This window comes from Galendromus occidentalis, unplaced genomic scaffold (assembly GCF_000255335.2).
Source record: "Galendromus occidentalis unplaced genomic scaffold, Mocc_1.1 scf7180000077153, whole genome shotgun sequence".
NCBI classification, from domain to species: Eukaryota; Metazoa; Arthropoda; class Arachnida; order Mesostigmata; family Phytoseiidae; genus Galendromus; species Galendromus occidentalis.
The window spans coordinates 152,923-169,486 of record NW_003805141.1 but is presented as its reverse complement, the minus strand read 5'-3'; the positions used below and the strand labels follow the sequence as shown (position 1 = coordinate 169,486).

General features: G+C 51.1%; 2 protein-coding genes across 2 annotated transcripts; one reads left to right on the top strand and one right to left on the bottom strand.

The window, feature by feature from the left end:
- The first annotated feature begins 262 nt into the window (after positions 1 to 262).
- Positions 263 to 1,209, top strand: LOC100901629 (uncharacterized). The gene is made up of 2 exons (XM_029110903.1): positions 263 to 755; positions 863 to 1,209. The coding sequence occupies exons 1-2, from the start codon at positions 263 to 265 to the stop codon at positions 1,207 to 1,209; spliced, it is 840 nt and encodes a 279-aa protein (XP_028966736.1).
- A 10,490-nt stretch (positions 1,210 to 11,699) lies between these two features.
- Positions 11,700 to 15,979, bottom strand: LOC100901486 (hemicentin-1). The gene is made up of 4 exons (XM_029110902.1): positions 15,964 to 15,979; positions 14,467 to 15,618; positions 12,289 to 14,184; positions 11,700 to 12,121 (listed from the first exon to the last, which is right to left on the bottom strand). Exons 1-4 carry the CDS (start codon positions 15,977 to 15,979, stop codon positions 11,889 to 11,891), a joined length of 3,297 nt encoding a protein of 1,098 aa, XP_028966735.1. The 3' UTR covers positions 11,700 to 11,888.
- Between the last annotated feature and the right edge of the window lie 585 nt (positions 15,980 to 16,564).

The following is a 16,564-nucleotide window of genomic DNA, read 5'->3' as shown; positions in this document are numbered from 1 at the left end:
TGCTTGCAAGCAGTGGCGGATTCACCCAGCAGGCTCAAGTAGGCTATAGAGTGGACCGGCAGTTCTCGGGGGGGCGGCGGAATCCTGGTTGGAGCTTCTGTGATCCTCGCCAACTCACTCAGTGAAATCATTCGAGACCGAGACGGGGACGTCAACTCAACGCATTGGGAAAGGCGCGTCGGCCATGAAAATGTTTTGCGGCCTCATGGACCTGCCGAATGCCTGCTGCCGATACGAAAAATTCGCGAAGATATTGGGTACAATGGCTGAGAAAGTATGTAAAGAGTCGATGAAACGGGCGGCGGCGGAAAGTGTGGTCCTGAATGATGGATCAACCGACATCGCGGTTGCTCTCGATGGCTCCTGGCAGAAACGAGGATTCACGTCCCTCAACGGGCTACTTACAGCGACTAGTTTCTACACCGGCAAAGTTCTCGACGTAAGCGTTCTTTCTGAATATTGTCGGTGTCCTGGCAAGACATCCAATATTCATGACGAGAAATGCTATGCGAACTTCCAAGGTGTTAGTGGGGCGATGGAACTCGATGGTGCCAAGGAAATCTACCGTCGATCGGTGCAACTCCACGGAATACGCTATGTCAAGTACCTTGGAGACGGCGATTCCAAGGCTTACAATGCCGTTGTATCCGATGAACCATACGGAAACGGTGTAGATATCGAGAAATTGGAATGCGTCGGTCACATCCAGAAGCGGATGGGGACACAACTCAGAAAACTGAATGCAACTTTCCGAGGTAAGAAACTTGAAGACGGGAAGGCGATGGGGGGAAGAATCGCCTTATAGATGAAGTAATAGACAGGATCCAGAGCTATTACGGGAACGCGATAAGGAAAAACACAGACGATGTCGAAAAGATGGGGAGAGCCGTCTGGGCGATCTTCAAGCACCTAGAGTCATCCAATGAATGTCCCGATCACAGCTTTTGCGACATCTCCTGGTGTAAGTATTCGCAGGACCCGGAAGCATATGACCACAATCAACATTCGCACTCACCACGATGCCTCATGAAAGAGCTTCGGGCAATCTTCGAGGATCTCACCGATACAGGCCTACTTCGAGAGTGCCTCCACGGCGAAACTCAAAATCCGAATAAGTGCGCCAATCACCTCATATGGACGAAACTGCCCAAGACAGTTTTCGTATCGCTCCCGGAGCTCAGGACGGGCGTTCACATCGCGGTTTCGTAGTTCAAAGATGGCCACGTGTCTCTGTGCCGAATCTTGGAGATTAACATAACATAACCCCAGGGCGTTTTTGCGTCGAAACTGTGAAAGCTCTAGATCGCTTGCGAAAGTGGATCGCGATAATCCTGCATACGCTGCGGGAGCGCACTCAAACTCAGTTTCCAGCCCGTGAACAGGATGAATCCGATTGAGCCGTATCCCATGTGAACATGATAACGATAATGATGAAATAAACACCATGAGCGGTCACTGACCACAGAACCATATCATGGAGTCGTATAATTACAGTCCAGAAGAATGCCGATTCCTACGTTCCTGGTTCATTCGCTCCGATCTTTCCTCCTTCATCTCATCGGGTGACTGGGCGAGTCCTGGTAGTTCAGAATTCAGAACGTGCCGAACTTCGCTCCTACTCTTTCGTTGAGACCCTCCTTCATGATCCCTTCTCCCGGCCCCCGCGATAGACCCCAAGGCTCCGGCCGGAAGGTTGCCGAACCCTCAGGGGCGAGCACCTCTCAGCGTCCGCTTCCCGATTCCCTACGTTTCGACGTCCGAGAGGGTGTACCGCTGAGGCCATAGGAGGAGCTCTCCCACCAACCGAGTCGCTGTATCTTTTTGTTTCGCGTGCGGTCTCTGTTCTCTGCGTCTTTATTCCATGCTGCGTTCACATCTCGTCGCCAGTCCGGTGTCGACACAGCTTAGTCAGTAACCGTTACAGCAGCGCGCAGATCCTGAATCATCTGAACTTTCTTCTCTCCGACGAGTTCGCAACGTCGCAATCGGACTCGCGCGCGTTGTGAATCCGAGCGGGGCAAGTATTTGAACGCGGCGCAGAATATGAGCGTGAAGAAAAATAAGAGCATCCGGAAGTGCCTGGGCCGTGGCACGCTGGTCGAACTTGGTCCGAGACATGTTTCCCTGTGGCGTCTTGCGAGTTTTCGTCTACGGGCTTCGTGCTCTCAGCTGAACCCAAGTCCCAGAAATCCATGGGCGTTTCGGCGTCAGCTTCCAACCAACAACGCGACGACACCTTGTGGGCATTATTCTTGATAATGATCCGGTTCGCGTTCGAACCTGCGATCCCCAATTTTCGTCTTCCGCGGAAAGCGACGCTGAGCCTGCAGGTCGGGACCTAAGAGCATCGCAGAATTGTGTGAGCCACGGAAAATAATTGTAAAATCCTCTCTTGGAGCATTTTGATCCAACAACCCCCTCCCCCGACCTCCTTTTCTTCCTCTTCACCCCCAGGGAACCTATCTTATGTAGCTCCCTGCTTGTCGGGGGGACCAAGAAATGTGCCATCGAACAACCAGCCTCCCCGGTCCAAAACTGAGCCCAAAACAGGTAAACTGGATTTTAGTAGGGAACTCCCTTGTCTGCAGCCCACTGTCAAGCACGGAGGGGGGTCGGTGATTGCTTGGGGAGGTTTCGGTGGAGGTAAAGTCGGTGATATCGTGAAAGTTGAAGGACGCATGGACGCTTCTTACTACCATCGAATCTTAGTGAGGCACGCCGTGCCGTCCGCAAAACGTTTGATTGGTCGCGGTCTCATGTTTCAGCAAGACAATGATCCGAAGCACTCTTCCCACATCTGCCACAATTATCTCCGTTCTGGAAAGTCGCAGGGGCAACTGAAATTGATGGTATGGCCTCCTCAGGGTCCCGACTGCGACCCCGTCGAGTTACCGTGGGACCATTTAGACAGAAAACTCCGCACAAGACGAATCACCGAATCACAAATACAACGACGCTCTGGGACGTCCTCCGGGAAGAGTGGGCGAGCGTCGAGGAGGAGACTTTAGAGAAACTCGTACGAAGAATGCCATGCGTACGTGCGGTCGTCATCGAGGCTCGTGGCAATTTCTTCGAGGAGAGTAAGATCTGAATCGGGATGTCATCGCGCCATTGCGCTTCTCATGAATAAATCGAGACCTCCCCCCGTGGGCCGATCCGACATTATTTTCGTGGATTTTCATTTTCCCTCAGACCTAGTGTAGATATTGACCTGAGTATCAGACGTGGGCTCCTTGTTGAAGGGACGGAGCTGGGTTCGAAAGATCATTGTCGGAGTCTCGCACTAGGATAGCTACCTTACGGGACCCTGAGCATCCGAATCGAATGATATGGCGGAAATATGGTAGCGTCACGTCCGGATGTTTTCGCCGCAGAGCACCATGTCTGAGCCGGAACTCTTCGCTGGCACCAACTCTCCGGTGAGAAGAAGGGAACAGCTACAGACCCCGGTGGGCAGCGGTAGGAGCGACTTCCGAGAAGAAGTGCGAATGGCTCGAAAACTCTGGTCTGGGGGCGTTCCGAGACGGTCGAGAGCCCGTAGGACACTCCGGGAGCGCCCCACCCGGATCATGAAGCGATCCTACGAGAGGGTCTCATCCTCTACTCTACTCTAGAGAGGTACTTAAGCAGCGTGCTCTTCGAAGTGGAAGTACTGTCGTGCCTGAAGTCGGCGCAGCTGCTTGCATATCGGTTCCCGACATTCCATGCAGGAGTTCTGCTCGAGACGTTGACTCCCGCGCTCACCTGTGACCTTCCACCAGCATCACGGTCCTCCCATCGACATCGAAGTCCTCTCAGAAGCAATCTCACCGTCGCCAGTGATCAAGCCTTTTTTGCGGACTTTGGATAAGCAAATCGCGGAAAATGCTCTCGAAGGGCCTTCCTGTGGTTGCAGCTTGCCTGTTTGTGTTCCTTCTCTTCACAGTTTTTGTGACTTACCGTATGGAGGAGAGAGCGCCATATTGTTACCTCAAAGAAAAAGAAGCAACTGAAGCTCTAACGGACCTCCTGACGTCGCAATCCACGATGCGAGATGTGAAGCTCCTCGTGAGAGACTTGAGGAATCGACATCGTGAGATCAGTCTCGTGCTACGACCGTGGACCAGCCGGAGAGACCATCAAGAATGCTTGGGATCGCTATTGAGAGTGACGGACCTAATCTACAGAGTCGCGACGAACATGACCGATCGTTTCCAGAAATACGACCGGGAATAGACTTTGGATGAACTTTAGACCTTAACATAAACGCGAGGCGCGCTGCCCTCGACGCACCCGACTCCACAAGCCTCTGAGAAATCCAAGGTTCTCCGACGCGGGTTTTGGGTGGTGGACGAGAGAGCGCGTCCTGCTGAACAAGCTCAGCTATCCTTCTTTATTCTTGAATCTTCCGGGAGCGGGACGCAAATCTGATAAGCGCATCGCTAGATGCTTATGCACGAGACGCCTTCCTGACTTCCAGAGCTTTGAAAGCAATGAAGAAGGAGGGCGACATCGAGGACAGCTTGGCTACGGAACTCCATCCTCTCCGGTGGTGAGCTGCGACAGAATTTCTACAGCATGGGCGACGATGGAAGAGTGACGATGAGCGTTCTCAGAGAGAGGGAACAATCGCACGCTCAATGCCTATGGACCTCCAACAGACTCGAGATCACACGAATACAATGGAAAGAAACGGGAGTACCGAGACTCACATACGCGAATGCGGTACTAGCGTCTCGGGCTTCGAACCAAATGACGGCTGAATTCGAAAAAACTCAGACCGCAGCTGGGAAATGGGCAATGGGAATAAACGAGTATAAGGTCGCAAACGAGTTCGTACAAGGCCAACTCGGATGGTCAACCTTCGGGTCGAGGGAAGCGCAGAGCAAAATCCGATATTTCGCGAGAATAAGCGCGATGAAGCCCGAACGATGGCCACGCATGATACTGTCCATGATGGCCACAACGAGGATGACAACAGCAGCGCTCAGAAGAATGCGCCACCTCAGCGACAAATAGTCATGCGGAAATATACCGCTGGTATACACGGAGGACCTCAAACCAAGAATGACTCTCTTCAATAATGTGGTAAAGAAACACATCAGAGAAAAGATGGAAGAGCTGTGGAGAGAGGGAATAGACTCTAAACCCAGCCTTGAGCTATACAGCAAGTGGTGGAATGCACCCACCCCAACATACGTATTATATAGAAATAGTCGAGGAAGCGCTCTGTTAGCCCTAGCAAGAGCGGGGATGCTACCGACGAGGTCGCCCAGAGCGAAATATCTAAAGATCGAGCCGCACTGTATAAAATGTGGCTTAGACGAAGAAACCATCCCTCACATTATGACGGGATGCACTCCTCACCACTTCGATATTGACGAAGTGGCTAGAAGATTGGGCTTCACTGAACAAAGTGACGAAAATCTCATGAGGAAAACAGGAAGACTGCTGGAAGAATGGGAGAGAGAAACCCGAAGGATCTGCTGAGAAATCGCCCCTGAAATACGAGACCCTGTCGCCCTCCTTTTTCATTGCTTTCAAAGCTCTGGAAGTCAGGAAGGCGTCTCGTGCATACGCATCCAGCGATGCGCTTATCAGATTTGCGTCCCGCTCCCGGAAGATTCAAGAATAAAGAAGGATAGCTGAGCTTGTTCAGCAGGACGCGCTCTCTCGTCCACCACCCAAAACCCGCGTCGGAGAACCTTGGATTTCTCAGAGGCTTGTGGAGTCGGGTGCGTCGAGGGCAGCGCGCCTCGCGTTTATTGTTAAGGTCTAAAGTTCATCCAAAGTCTATTCCCGGTCGTATTTCTGGAAACGATCGGTCATGTTCGTCGCGACTCTGTAGATTAGGTCCGTCACTCTCAATAGCGATCCCAAGCATTCTTGATGGTCTCTCCGGCTGGTCCACGGTCGTAGCACGAGACTTATCTCACGATGTCGATTCCTCAAGTCTCTCACGAGGAGCTTCACATCTCGCATCGTGGATTGCGACGTCAGGAGGTCCGTTAGAGCTTCAGTTGCTTCTTTTTCTTTGAAGTAACAATATGGCGCTCTCTCCTCCATACGGTAAGTCACAAAAAACTGTGAAGAGAAGGAAGACAAACAGGCCAGCTGCAACCACAGGAAGGCCCTTCGAGAGCATTTTCCGCGATTTGCTCATCCAAAGTCCGCAAAAAAAGGCTTGATCACTGGCGACGGTGAGATTGCTTCTGAGAGCACTTCGATGTCGATGGGAGGACCGTGATGCTGGTGGAAGGTCACAAGTGAGCGCGGGAGTCATCATCTCATCCTTTCCTGAAGGCATTTCGGAGATTGAAGAGTGGTCACGGGGGAGCTTCGTTCTTCGATAGAGAGACCGATACCCATGGATAATCTTTTTATAGCAGACTAGCGTGCCCGGCCGCGCTCCGCCGCGGGGAAAGTGATGATAGCATACAACACGCATAAGGAAAAACAGGCTTCTCTCTTAGAATTCAGGGATATGACATGGAATGATATTTAATTTAATTTATTTTGGTGATGACGACTCAGTAGCCAACTCTAAATGGCTGAATATCTGTTCAGCCGCACCTGTCGACCACCACTCTAGTAATTGATCCCGATACTTGTCATGTTCCTTGTCTACAGCCACCATTGTTGTATTTGAAGTACTTGTTAGTGTTCGTTTCGCTGCCCATTCCCTCGTTCGCAAATTGTGGAAGGTCAGACACGATCCTTCCATATTATCAACCATACCGGTAAAATCTTGCCAGAGGCAGAGATTCACCATTCTGAGGGAGTTGTCTACCAATGTCACATTTTGGCGAGTACGGGGTTTCGCGTCTCGGCAGTCAACGGTTTGCGCTGGTTCAACATCGTATACAATGGCCATTACATTCACGAAATCGTTTCCATTCCTCCCGAGGATCTCTACGATAGGCGTAAGATCCGTCTTCAGCTCAGGTATGATAGCGTTATCGATTTCCCTTATCTTGCTTAACTTAAAAGAAAGATCTCTTATGGTATATCATCGGCTGTGCCGGCTATGTCATATGTTTGTGGAGATCCGCAGACGCGTACACACCTTGGTGAGCTGCACCTCAAAGTCGTGGTTGGCGTTTTCGAATTTCACATTCACAGGCTTTACTCGAAAGATGGTGATCTGGTAACATTTACCGATCTCGATTTGTCTCGATCTTTGATTCGTCCGTGAAAAGGACTTTCCTCCAATCGGATGGCGTCCAGTTCTTGTGCCTAATCTTTTCTGCCTATTCTTCGGTCGGAGCAACGGCTTTTTGCAAGCAATCCTTCCTTCAAGCCCAACTTCCCGGAGACGGCGTTTGACTAGAGATACGGATATTTCTCCATCTCTGCCTTCCATGAGGTCACCACGGATATCCCGAGCTGTCTTGAATCGATCGCGCTTGCTCATCACGCACATGTAGCGATCCTCCGCCTTGGTTGTTCTGCGCGGTGCTCCCCTTCTGGGTCTATCACAGTTTTTGCCTGTTTCCTGATACCGTTTGACTGCGGTTATAGCACCGCAAAGTGAGACATTTTCAAGACGTGCAATGTCCCTATCAAATGTGCTCTCCTCAAAGCCACGATCGCGGCTCGCTTCTCTGGCGAAATTTGAGCACGCCGAGACATTTACGTATAGACCAAGACGCGAAGCACGCAGCTTGGTTTAAGATCGCCTCCGAAATGAATTTCGTTGCGCAAACGAATTGAACAACTGCAACTTACCTCCAGATCTTATGAACTACGCTTTGCGGTGCGGCACTTTCGAGAATGATTATTTTATTGGCATCTAGTGTAGGACCCGAGCTGAAATTTGGACCCTCATCCAGTTTCGAAGGGAGGGAGCTCCCGCCGAATTTTGAATGTTTTGCGACGGCCCCTTGAGAATTCCGTTTTCAATATGGCCGTTGGCGGTGCCATGCGATAGTTGCATGTTGCATGGAGTTTATGTCAAAGACGTAGTTGATCATGTTTATCGGTGTGTTAGCCCTTACACGTACGCCTGGAGTGCCGAATGCAAGCACGGAGCGCATTTCCTTCACAATTTTCGACCAATGTTCGAGCGTTCTCAAATTTTTGATCGGTAGTGTACGTATTATATAGAAATAATAATAATAATAACAATATAATAGGCTCTGTTAGCCCTAGCAAGAGCGGGGATGCTACTGACGAGGTCGCACAGAGCGAAATATCTAAAGATCGAGCCGCACTGTATAAAATGTGGCTTGGACGACGAGACCATTCCTTACATCATGACGGAACACACCCCAAACCCTATCTTGCATTGGAGTTCTCCCTCGGCGTATTGCGGACCAGTGATTTCCAAAAAGTAATTTGTTGCAAGAGAAAAACTCGACGATTATCTATGAGATGGAACTGTGAGTCGGACAAGGTGTACGGACCCCAAGTTTCTATAGAATTTCCCCAGGGGCCACTGTGAACACCTTCCACGTCAAAACGAGAGCCTGATGATCTCGGAAGGAGCAATCATTGAGACGAACGTCCGCAGGGAAAGATTGCCGTCGATTATTATATGCATCCTCATTATTTCCAATACACAATGGTAAATTAGCTGGTTAGTGCAATAATACACAAGGTAAAAGGTTGATAATGTGATGGTATAATGATAATGCTAGTTCCTTATCGTAGCATCGCCGCCATCCTGCTCTCGAAATGGTACCCTTCTGCGTCCATATCCTCCGCGGCTGGTGAGTGGGATGTTTCACGGTGTCCAGATCTCGATGATGCGACCCTCAAGATATCCGAGGGGATATCACTCCGTTCGGGGAACGTACATGAACGCTAGAGAGGGTGAGGCCTCGCTTCGGTGGATCCCTTCGTTGAGTCTGAGTCGAAACAGATCATCTCGACACCCTCTGCAAGAGCCAGATCCCAGTGCCGCCGGAGAGTCCCCAGGCTTGATAGATCGTCTTCTGAGGAAGCTTGGGTGGTGTCATCACGCTGCCGAAGCGCGAGAGGTATCTCCCCGAAATCAGAAAGGCGAACGACACAGATTACAATCTACAAGATCAGCCGCCGAAGTGCTGGGACGGGTTCTGCACGATTCGACGTTTCGTATGCCTTTTCACAAGCGGATGCGGGGACAATCCTCCGTATTTTCCGCGATTCAGGTCGATGACGATAATTTTCCGGAATATCGGAAGGATAATTTGAGCGACGGTCGCGAAAAAGCGACTCTCTCTCCTAGATATGGGTTGATGATGGACTGCTTCTCGCGAGAAAACTAAGGATAAATGCATGGATAAGCCTTTTCGTCTGGATGAACAAACCACTTCCGGTAAGTCGCATGAAGAACGACTGGGGGGGGTCTATGATTGTTCCGCTGCGTAACTCGAATTTTTGGTTTCGTGAATTCTGCGATGCATAGTGGCTCTAGGGCGTGATGTCGACTTCCCCGATCACCTCTGGCGAATTTACGTCTAGATTCCGATTGATCTGGTGTCGAAGGAGTCAGTGTGCAAGATCAACCTTGGATTGACATGACTCGCGTAGTTTCAAATATTAAGGTACCGGTTCGTCAGGTATTCGTAAAAGGCCTTGAATGACTCAGATCGTTGAGATTCTGAATCCGGAATGGTTCTCTTGCGGATTGATTAATACGACTATTCCTCAGGAATTCTCCCTCGGGATACATTCCCCTGCACAATGGACCCACGGAGAATGAATGAAAAATTTCGGAATGACTCATCCCCGCTGGCAACTTGCCCGCTAATCAGAAAACTCAGGCTAGGACCTGATCGGCCTTTGAAGCAGACAAGCATCAGACGATGGATTCCGGGATACTATCTAACATCGAAATTCTCACGGGAATTTCACTTTTTGTCTGATTCGCAGCTCGAATCGATTTTTTAGGCCGTGGAATTCGATCCGGATTGGAATTATCAGTTGGCCGGGAGCATCCCTGTTCCATGCAATCTTGGGATCTTCGACTTCGTTCACGGTTTTCGATCATTTCAATGGGTCTCTGAGTGCTCGCAGAGGATCTCGGACTCATTCCCTTAAGGTCAAGCTTTTCCGAGTTGAATGACGATGTCTCAGTCGATCTTACACGGGATATCCCGATGGCCCTGTCACTACAGATGAGTTTTTGAAGTGCTGCCTGGAGGTAACTTCCATGTTTTTTCAGTTCAAATGATCTGTGGGTTCCTGGGACGCCAGAAATCATCTTATCGAGTCTCGTAACGACGCTCCAAGACAGGCATCTACCTCAGAGCAAAATGTTGAAATGAAGCAAATAAGAAATATTTGAAAGTGGTCATGAGTGGTACTATCGAGGTACCTCTTTATTTGTCATTTGCCTCGTTCTGTTACTGATAATTTGTTCCTATTTACATTTGACAGTATTGCCTTTCGTCGTACCTAAGTCAGCTCTGCTCTTCTTCCCCTAATCTCCGCCTCCTCTTGGATTTATATACATGAACAAAGTAATCATCATATAACTTAAATGAGCTTGCTGGCAGTCTAGCTGCTGCTTCTGCATGGCGGAGGTGCGTCCATCATCTCCTCTTCCAGCAACGATGGAGTATGGCACTTCCGAAAGATATAAATACCTATGTGTGACCTCCCGCCGCTCAATCCCTTCCTACTTAGTGAGTCGTTAACAACCTATGATGTTTCGTCATCGTATTGTCAATCCGCTGTGTCATAGCACTCCTCAACGAAGAATTCGATCCGTTGTTACGGAATCCGAAAGAGAATGCCGTGGCTGTGCTTCCAGTGCATTCTCAAGCACCGATCGTGATGACGGCTTGAGCAACAACCGCGAAGCCCAGCGAACCAGGAATCGAGGTCCTCGCGATCGTCTGCATGGGTTGCCGTGGTTTCGTCGGTTTAGAAATCACTTTCCACGACTGAAATACTTCTGTAGAGTGGACGCTGGTGACGTGCCAACATTTCCCAGAGAAGCCGGGATGGCTCGCGATCTTGCTCGGCCAACCATCGGAATCCCCGCGATGCTCAGCGCGACATGACTCACACGGCAGAGAAGCACTTCTGTCAATCTTGCTTGGCCAACGGGTTGAATGAGTGTTTCAAGGGAGGAAACTGCAAAATGTTCTCGGGCAGCCATCGATGGAGTTTTTCAAAAGTGATTACGGTCACACAACAGATGATGGCTTTCACCGTGGGCCCTTATAACTCTTTTCCGTACTAGAAGTCTGCATACCCCGAGACGCGCTGGAGCTCGTTTTTGTCTATGTTTTTTTTATCAAATCTCTACGGTCCTGATGAAGATAGAGGCGGCGAAATTTTTCTCCTAATGACAGAATGATGAACGTCGATGAGGGTATCTATGTCGATTGGTCAAGATTCCATTCCAAGTGGTGACACAGAGTGCCGCCAGAGTCGGAACTCATCTCCGAAGGAATTAGAGGAGCGCGCCTCTTCGTTTTCGACTCTCGTTCCTCGACAGGGTCGATCAGCGCTGGATCAACCGCTTCCCGAAGGGTACTGTGCGGTACTCGATAATAGCTAGCTCTAATATCCGAAACGTAATTCCATGAGGAGCTTGGAGAGGACGGGCTAACTAGCGTATGCTTTTGGCACGGAACCACATCCGTCGCAAGTGGCGCAATTATTTACAACATGTACAACGATGAACTCGATGTCGTTGTCGATCCGTCGACTACTGAGGACTTGTAGTTTTTTCACACTTCCTGTACACATTTGTTCGTGGCTCGAACCTGTGGAACACTGGAATTCTCGAGGAGCTCTGTCACATTTTGACGCCTGGCACACGACCTGGGTCGGGACCTCGGGTTGGCAAGCTTTGAGCGTACAGTATACGTCTCTGCTCCTCCATCACTGTGAATGTGTAACTCCTCCCACGTGTTCATCTATCCATACGAATAATACACTTGGCTCTATTGACCTTCCCTACTGCAGCTTCACACGATGATTTCTCGAACAACTCGTCGTTGCCCATTGGTTTGTACGGAATCGACGGACTCGTTGCAATTGATGTCCCCCATCTGCTGCGATGGCGTATGTCCTAGATAGTGGGCGTGCATCAAATCATCTGTGGTACCGTAGGGGTTCGGAAGTCCCGATACGTCATAGTGCATATCGGACATGCCGTGCTCGTCGGGGTAGCCAAAGTATCCGGGCGTTGGATCGTACGCTGCAAAGATTGGAAAATGATTTTTATTCACGATTCGTCTTTCTTGTCTGCGAACGCCCCCGTGAGCTTCCGCGTCCTGATTGGCAGATGATATGTGTTGATTATTCGATCGACGATAAATCTGTGCGAGAACGATATACTTTCGATGATTAGGAATTTTTACTAACGAGAGTAGGGATCCTGTTTGCCGATGTAGTAGTCGTTGGTGTTCATCATCGTGCCGTACATGGGATCATGATCGAGATACTGAGGCTGAGCATGAACAAATCCTCCGTTGACTGGTTGCTCAGCTCCCGGTACGGCGCCGTTGCTTTTGATCGGTTCGTCCATCGCGGTTTCGACGATTCCGGATTTTGTCATCGAGTCGTAATAGCACGGTGGCTGAGAATTCGTGATGGTCGAATTCAGTTGAGCGTTGTAGTCTTTCTTCTCGGTTTGTTGAGTGGTCGAATGCTTCTTCCAGCAGCAGCACAGGAACACCAGCACCATGCAGAACAGACCGATCCCAACGCAAATTATCAGAATCATCGTTATGGTGGACAGGGATGAGCTCGCGGCCGAGTTCGAGATCCAGTTCTCGTGATTGAAAGGTTCCGCCATCCGGGCTTCACCGCACCAAGTCAAATTGCTCTGTAGGCAGACCATGGCTCGCACATCTGATAGCGTTTCTGGATCGATCTGGTCATGGGCGGTATCGACTTCGACCTGCGAGTGACTCCCGTGCACGGGGAACGCTTCGTGGAGCAGTCGGAATTTCTCTTCGCCACGAACACGAGCCTCGAGCCGAATAACGAAATGATCCAGCGAGGCTTTCGGCGGGACGTGATTGAGGCTCACGTGGACCATTCCGTTGGTGAAATCGTATTGAGCGATCGGGAGCGGCATGTCTTGAATAGCTAACCTCGTCAGAACTTCGGTGGCTTCGGAAAATCCGGAATGTCCTCTAGGGTTGCTGGCCATAACCTTGAAAGCGTATCTCGACAGGGATTCGAGCCCAGGGATCGAGCACGGGTTCGACTGGCGGCACGATTCGTTCTTCTCGCGTCCGTTCTCATCGACGTAATTGACGATGTAGATCGTGTCGGCGTACCCGCCGTTGAAGCCGGGTCTCCAGGCCAAAGTGATCCTATCCGATTGGGTGTCCACAGCCACCACGTCGGTGGGTTTGTCGGGCTGGCTCTTCTTCACCAGCTTTATGATGGTTCTCTGGTCCTGACCGATTTTGTTGAATGCCCGGCAGGTGTAATCACCGTAGTCGTCTTCTTTGATGTTGGAAATTTTCAACAGACCCGTGTAGATGTCGTCGCCGTTGTCGGTTTTGTTTGTCGAGTATTGGCTGTAAGTGCCGACAGTTCGGCTGCGGTACGTCCATTCGAACGTCGGTTCGGGGTAGGCTTGCATTCGGCATTCGAGGTAGGCGGTCTCGCCGACATCGAAAGCCACTCGGTTGTAGGTGTGTCGGACCTCGGGCGAATGCTCGACGCGGAGCGTCATCTCGGACGTCGAGGTCTCTCCGAATCCGTTGCTGAAGTGGCAAGCGTACTTGCCACGCTCGTTAGCGGTCAGCGGTTTGACGAAGCTGAACGACGAACTCACAGTTACGGTTTTCTGCGCTTCGGCGTTTTCGGTAGTCGAGATACTGAATCTCTGGTCGGCCGTTGAGACGTTCTGTCCGTTGTGGGTCCACCAGACGAAAGGCTTGGGTTTTCCAGATGCGCGACAGCTGATCTGTTGAGGTGTTTCTCCCGTTCGACGGATGATCTGCGGTCGCAGCGGGACTGAGATCTGCGGAGCCTCGTTGACCTGGAGGAATACGCGGGCGACGGTGCCTTTGCCCAGATCGTTCTCCGGCTGGCAGTAATAGGTTCCTTCGTGGTCCTGAAGGACCGAAACGATGGTGTAGTTCGCCCGTCGAGAGAGGTCGGTGTGTTCACTTCCTTCTTTCCACCAACGGTATTGAGGTCGCGGGTATCCTTTGGGGTCGGAGGTGCACTCGAGGGTGAAGGATTTCTTCACCACAGCGATTGGGCTCTTGGGCAAGATGCGAGTCGTTCCGGGTTTATCTGAAAAATTAGGACAATCCATCAGCGTCTGACCAGAAACGCTCCATTCTGTTTCTTTTTGCATCTTATTTTTCATACTTGTATCTCCTAAGCAGAGCTCGCCTTAACGACATTCATTAGCGAGGCGATACGAGGGTCTCGTTCGGACTTTGCCTGATCGTATCGGGTTTCGTTTCTGTTTCCTCCTCCCTTCCCTGACAGGTCGAGATTCGGTGGAACATCGGACGACAGAACTTCCAAGGAAGCAAAAAGAACAAAATGAACGCGACGCTATCAACTTACGTTTCACATTCAGCTGCAGGGTAGCGTTGCCAACAACTTTCGTTTCAAAGGTCGGTCTCCCGACGGAGGAGCGAATCATGTTCACCTCGGCCACGCAATAGTATAAGCCATCGTCTTTCGGTGAGGCTCTCTCGATGTTGAGCATGGGTCCGTCCTGCCGGAAATCGTCTCCTTCCCGGATCCAATAGACTTTCGAGGGCTCAGGGTTCGAATCCACTTGACAGTCGACGGTGACTCGATCACCCTGGTTGGCTTCACGCTCGCTGATGACTCTCACGTTCGGACCGAAGAGAACGTCGAGTTTCACCTTGGCCTGGCCATCGGGCTGAACGCCGTTCGTCGCTATGCAGGTGTACTCGTTCGAGTCTTCGGGTTTCACCGCCTTGAGAACGTGAGTGGCCGAATGACTGACCAGATGACCGTCTCGATACCATTTCAAGCTGCGAATTTCAGGATTTCCTTCGGCTTTGCAAGTCAGGACGGCGTCGTCGCCCTGCATCACTCGCAGAACTTCTTCCTCGACGGAAACTTTGGGCGAATACGAAACCCTCAGCGTGACTTTAGTGTCCAACTGAGTTCCGGGAGGCAGAGCACGACTTTTCACCATGCACATGTACTGCGTTCGGTCATCGTTTTTCGAAGGCGTTATGGTGAGCACAGCTTTCGTGGGATTCTTTCGGAATCCACCGGGAATGTAAATCGATGGAATCTCTTGCCCGTTTCTGATCCACGAAATGTCGGGGTCAGGACTCCCGCCCGTCGACGAGCAAGTCAAGTTGTAGGGTTTGCCCTCCTCGGCGAAAGGCTGGGTCGGCGTGATTTTCGGATCACCGGGCGCCATCAGAATTGTGACCTGATGCTCTTTGGTGAAGTATTGCTTTCCGGTTTTCTCCTGCTTCGCCTGGCAATGGAAAATTCCGTTGTCGCGCTCATAGCGCGCAGAATCGATTTCGAGCGTGTAGTTGTCGCCGATGAGGTTGACCGTGTACGACGGTTTCAGGGATGATTGTCCGATGGCTACGACGTCGGGTTTCGCATCGCCCGATGGACTGAAGTTCCAGTATAGCACACTGTTGCTCGGGGTGTTGAGCAGCGGACAGGTCAGCATGAGGGTGTCGCCTTCCCGGATGTCATGCTCCTCCCGCGGTATCACTGTGGAAGAAAAGAAAAATCGTTAGCTGGGCAGCTCCGAGATCCTGGGAAGTTCTACCGAATTTCGACTCTCTTCTCATTGGGCGACATCTGGAAACCCGACAGATTCTCTCCGTGCCGACTCGCGACAATCTGTCTAAGTGGATGCGCATTACATGGATACGATTTCCCGAGAGAAGACTTTACCCCGACGTCCACCCGATGCGACGCCGTGCCGCATCTGATTGTCGTTGTTCGACTCCCGGACAACCGATCGATTGCCCAGAGCTCATTGTTCTAGGAACGCGGACAGTGAGCGACAGTGATTTCGTGCGAGGCTCTCACGTCGATTGCAACTTGACTCGCCTCGTCGCGCCGACATGTGCCATTGGCATCCGTAAGTTGAGACATGGCTGCTCGCCGGAACATCCATCGGGAGATTTTATCGATGTCTATGGCTATCGCGCAAAGGACGAATTCACACGAAAAACAAACATTCCCGACATCGGCGCCCGCGATCGCAGAAACCGACAAATCGAGGCGTGGATATTAACCCAGAACCGCGCCATCTTCGGGAAGAGCCATCGGCTGCGTAAAGCAGCTGTGGCGGCGTCCGGAAAGACGATCGTACGCTGATCGGCACGGCAAGCAACCATCGCGGGACAACCAACCAGTCGGCCGGCCGGCCGGCCGCTCGAATACGGTAGCAATTACCTGAACCGCGAGCCCCGTAGGGCACAGGGAAACAGGAAGGAAGATAAAAAGACCATCTCGCTCCTCCCGGGTAGACTAGATTCGCCAGTCACCTAATCATCAAAGTGTCAATGATTGTCGGGCAGAAGAACACTGTGCTCGAGGGGATCACCTGACAGAAGCACAGCCGCCACCCGGAACGAGCGATGCTCCGGCCATTCGGTTGGTAGATGAACCCATCAGAAACCATTAAGCACTCGTAGCGAATAGCTAC